Source organism: Apaloderma vittatum, unplaced genomic scaffold (genome assembly GCF_000703405.1).
Source record: "Apaloderma vittatum isolate BGI_N311 unplaced genomic scaffold, ASM70340v1 scaffold32702, whole genome shotgun sequence".
NCBI classification, from domain to species: domain Eukaryota; kingdom Metazoa; phylum Chordata; class Aves; order Trogoniformes; family Trogonidae; genus Apaloderma; species Apaloderma vittatum.
In genome coordinates, this window is record NW_009704675.1 from 24646 (window position 1) to 29642 (window position 4997).

At 53.8% G+C, this 4997-nt stretch overlaps 1 protein-coding gene across 1 annotated transcript in view; it reads left to right on the forward strand.

Annotated features, from left to right (window-relative positions):
* LEPREL1 (leprecan-like 1) overlaps positions 1-4633 on the forward strand; it is a 15362-nt gene extending 10729 nt beyond the window's left edge. The window contains exons 8-14 of the mRNA XM_009865132.1: positions 36-163; positions 715-810; positions 899-1049; positions 1574-1691; positions 2365-2440; positions 3291-3431; positions 4447-4633. Coding sequence (XP_009863434.1) covers positions 36-163; positions 715-810; positions 899-1049; positions 1574-1691; positions 2365-2440; positions 3291-3431; positions 4447-4539 — 803 coding nt within the window. The 3' untranslated portion in view covers positions 4540-4633. The remainder of the gene's footprint in view (positions 1-35; positions 164-714; positions 811-898; positions 1050-1573; positions 1692-2364; positions 2441-3290; positions 3432-4446) is intronic.
* Positions 4634-4997: the final 364 nt, after the last annotated feature.

The following is a 4997-nucleotide window of genomic DNA, read 5'->3' on the forward strand; positions in this document are numbered from 1 at the left end:
TCAGCAGGTTTGTTTTGTGTCTCTCTTTCCATCAGGGGGTCCGCTTCTCTACAACGATGTGAAGTTTGTCTACAACTCGCAGCAGCTGAACGGCACCCAACGAGTACTACTGGATAACGTCATCTCGGAGGAGCAGTGCCGAGAGCTTCACAGGGTGGCCAGCGTGAGTAGGCAATACCCTTGGAGGAAACAGGTCTGTCACCTGGGCTGAGTGCCTGATGCTTTCCCCAGCATCTGGCTTGTGAGAGCTGAATGTGTGATCAGCCCCTGGAGAGGCTCTGGGTTCATGCCTCACTTTTGAGTGTTCCAGCTGCTGCCGGAATGCCTGTGGAGAACAGCAGTCAGATGCTTATCCCCATAACACACCCATAACTGCAGCACAGGAGCTGCTGCTTGGTCTTGGGCCATTCTTAGAAATGTCCTGCAGGACAGAGCCCATTAAAATACAGCTCTTTGCCTTCTCATCCATCATCAGCTGATCCTGGGAAGGAACTGAGGGTGCTTGAACAGCCCCATTCAGGAGGTGGGTGGCTGTTTTTCATCAGCTTAGAATGAATCATGTTCATGGACAGCTGCAGCACCTTCCCAACCAACTCACTGTCCCACTGAAAGCAGCCCTGGCGGCTTTAGGGAAGAGGGTTCCGGGTGCTTCCATTGCAGCTCCCCCTTTCCAGGGGAACCAGTTCACTCCTCACCCGTGTTCATGTCTTTCAGGGGATCATGCTGGCTGGAGATGGTTACAGGGGCAAAACTTCCCCCCACACTCCAAATGAGAGATTTGAAGGGGCCACTGTCCTCAAAGCCCTCAAGGTACCTCTCCTCTCCTTCTCCTCTCCCGTGCCCACACTCCCAGCCAGCGTATGGCACTGACCGTTTCTCTCCCCTTCGCCTTGCCCAGTATGGCTACGAGGGCCGTGTCCCGCTGAAGAGTGCCCGGCTCTTCTACGACATCAGTGAGAAGGCTCGCAGGATCGTCGAGTCCTACTTCATGCTGAACTCCACGCTCTACTTCTCCTACACCCACCTGGTGTGCCGCACCGCTCTCTCTGGTGAGAACTCAGAGGGCTGGTGGTGGGGCAGCAATGGGAGGACAGGAGGGGTTCAATTCCCCCCAGGGGGTTTACAAGTCGGGGACCCAAGCCTGAAAGTATCTTTGTTTTGCCTTATGCTTAAACTGGTGATCAAGGACTGGGCAAAGTCAGAATCCCCACAACAGCGAAGGGTGGGCACTGCTGTACCAAAGAGGCTCATTTCTGGGGTATCTCTTGTTTTCCTTGTCTCCAACTCTTGCCCTTTTCTCTTCCCTCTTCTATTGCCTCCTCTCACTGTCCCTTCTCCTTTCCACCCCTCCCTCCCAGCTCTCCATCTCTCTTGCCCGCAATAAGGAACAAGCAAATCTGAATCTTCAGATGTTGCCTTTTCTCCCCAGCCTTTCCATTCCTCCTCTCACCTGCGAACGCCACCCAGAGCGGGGTTGGGGCAGGCTCCCCACCGTGATGGACCCCACAGAGCATGGCATTTCCATCTCATCCATCCCTTCTCCTTCCCCCTTCCTCCCCATGGTCCTGCCTAGGCCAGCAGGAGAGGAGGAATGACCTGAGCCATCCCATCCATGCTGACAACTGCCTCTTGGACCCTGAGGCCAATGAGTGCTGGAAAGAGCCTCCTGCCTACACCTTTCGGGATTACAGGTAGGAAAGGGTGAGGGGCTGCTGCTGGCGACCCTCACCAAGGCAGAGCGTCCTGCTCCACAGGCTGTAAGCCCTAAAGCTGTTGATCAGGCACTGGGATGCACTGCCCAGGGAAGGGGTGCAGTCACGGTCCCGAGGTGTTTAGGGAGAGGCTGGATGTGGCACTTAGTGCCGTGGTCTGGCCGATGTGATGGTGTTGGCTCATAGGCTGGACTTGATGATCCCAGAGGTCTTTTCCAGCCTCAACAGTTCTGTGATTCTGTGATAGCAGCCACAGCAGAAGATCCAGCACATAGTTTCTGCTGGCAGCAAGACTAGTTGCTAAACTTCAAGCCACTGAAATGGCTCTGTGATATTTTAGGGTCAGGAGGTTCTACGTGTGGCCAGCAGGGCTGTGTCAGCTGCAAAATGAGAGGGTGAAAGCTAGTGGGACCCAGAGGACATTTTGAGAATTGTTCCATAGGCAAGGAGAGATCTGCTGGTTTTCAGCTGTGACTCCAAAATGAGGCCAGTTCAGGTGGCCCTGGCTGGCCCCACAGCAGGACCCTCTCAGCCCAACAGCCCCTTGCCCTGTGTCTCAGTGGAGTGATGCAGGTTTGGCCCTGGAGGTGGGGATCAGCCCTGAGCTCTCCCTGCTGCTCCCCTCACAGGGATTTCTCACTTCTTCCCCTAGTGCTCTCCTGTACATGAACGCAGATTTTGAAGGAGGAGAGTTCATTTTCACCGAGATGGATGCCAAAACTGTGACGGTAGGTCAGTGCTGTGAACAAAACGCAGTTCCTCAGCAGCATGTCCTGGGGCTCTGGGCTTTTGCAAAGAGCAAAATCCTGTTGGCAGAGGCACACAGACCTTCTGTGCCTTGCCCAGAGGCTGTCCTGAGCAGGAAACTCAGATGGGTGGAATGACTGTCATCCCTGCCTGGAGGACCGCTGAGCTCCCATCCCATCTCGTGGTCAAACATGAAGCAATGTCTCTGTACATATGTAGTGTCTGGCCCAGAGCAGGTCATGGTGGTGGGCATCAATCCCTGAGAGGGGTGGGGCTCAGGCAAGCCCCCACCTCTGCAATTTGGGAGGCTGGGCACCCCCTCTGTGGTTGGACAGAGCATCTGGGCACCGTGCTGAGGCTCTGAAGTCCAGTAGATGCTGGAGAGTAGATTGCATCTACCTAAGACCAATGCCGTATGGTTGATTTTATTGGCACTTCTGCTAATCCTGTAGGATATCTCTTGTGGACTCAGCAGAAGGAGGCATTTCACAGCCTGTGCCAGGGTTAGCCTGAGCTTCCTTGGATCTATGCCATGACCCTGTTTTGCCACAAGTGGCCACCTGCAGTCTTTGCAAGGACTCCATGCCACCATCTCCTTTCTGCATGATGACTGCGCAGGAGAGGAAGCCTCACACGTCTCTATTTACCCCACACACTTCTGCAGCCATGTCCAGAGCTCTGCATGTCCCCGGAGCAGCTCACTGGTTCCTTGGGCAATGCAGAGAGGTGCCCAGTAAGATCCCTGGCCCTGGACCATGGTGAGCCCAGACATGGCCAATACCTGCAGCCGTGCTGCTCCTTGCCACCCAGGTGTTGCCTGTTTTCCCCCAGGCCTCCATCAAGCCCAAGTGCGGGCGAATGATCAGCTTCTCATCAGGCGGCGAGAACCCCCATGGAGTGAAGGCGGTTACCAAAGGCCAGCGGTGCGCTGTGGCTCTTTGGTTCACCTTGGACCCGCTTTACAGAGAACTGGTGAGTCCCTCCATCATGATGAGGGGAGCTGGGGCTTACCCAACATCCCAGAAGAACTGGGACCATCCTCAGCCCCAGTCCCAGCACATCTATTTCCAACCTCCCCTTGCAGCAGCTTTCCCATCTCCTGCACTTAGAGGGGCATGGGCCAGTGGCCCTGAGACCAGTTTTCCCTGCCAGCCACGCTCCTGGACACCCATGGCCCTGGGCCTGTGGGGTACTGAGCGGGCTATGGGAGGGCTTTGTGAAGGACTGGGCTGGCCATTTCTGACACCTAGTGGCAATAACCTGATGAGTGGGGAAGTCCTCCAGAGCCATCCACAGCTCAGAGGCCAATGATGTGTGGTTGCTGCCAGGTCTTCAAAAGCAGCCTGAAGTCCATGGCTCTGGGCACCTGAATGCCTTCAGAGATCTAGGCTGTGGTGCTTTTCACTAGGCAACCTCCAGATTCTGTTTTAAAAGCTTGCTGTACCCCTGTCTCTCTTCGGTAGCAAGTCTGGTCTGTAAGAATAAAAGATAAAAGGCCAAGCAAAAATAAATACAGGGAGAGAGCAAAACCCTTGCGCCCTTGCCTTCTGAAGTAAGTGGGCTGTGAGGTTCTGGGAGAAGCTTATTTTCGAGCATGCTTTTTGGTGCTAGCTGAAATTCCTCTGTGCTTGGTGCACGTATGGCAGGACATCAGCCCTAGCTGGGGAGCTGGAAATCTGTATCAAGCAGAGGGGACAGGAGGGTACTCTGTCAGTGGCTGCTAGTAAAGTGTGATAAGGGAACAGCAATGCATCAGTTCTACCCCAACCATTGTAGCCCCTGGAGGAATTAGGTTCTGAGATACAAAGTAATTTTATTAACTTGTCCAGCAAATCCCCAGCTCAAGTCTCAGACTGCCCCCCATCCTCTCAGCTGCGCTGCTGGCCTTGGGATGAACCACTTGCTGTGGGTCCTCCCAGCAGGCTGAGCCCTGCAGGGCAGGCACTGCAGCTTTGCTGTTACAGCTTCTTCCCTTCCCCTCTTGCAGGAACGAATCCAGGCAGATGAAGTGATCGCAATGTTGGACCAGGAGCATCTAGGACCCAGCGAAATGAACATCAACCCGAAGGATGAGCTATGAACTAGGCCAAAGACTTTCTCTATTAAATATTTATTTAATATTGTTAAACTTATTAGAACCATTCTATTTTTGTACAGAGCCACTGTATAAATTAACAGGTTAATATGGTTGTGGAGTTTCAGGAGTGCCTCTTATGTGTTTAGCACAGCTCTCGCTGGGACCCCTCATCTCAGTGCCAGCATCTGCTGCTGCAACTGACTCTGCCTCTGGGATTCCTTGTCCTTCCCTAGCACTTCTCAGGACTTATTCAGGCCCTTTCTACCTCCTACTTGGAGAATCCCTTTTTTTTCTTCCTCAGCCAGAAATAGCTGCTTCTCTTAAGCCTCCGCTAGAGAAATGTCTCAGGTGTGATAACAGACCAGTCTTCCTGCTCCTGCTAAATGCTGGCTGAAGACCTGGGCAGTGCTGCCCTGGGCGAAACTGGAGCACGAGTCAGTTATTTCCATCTCAGAGCCATT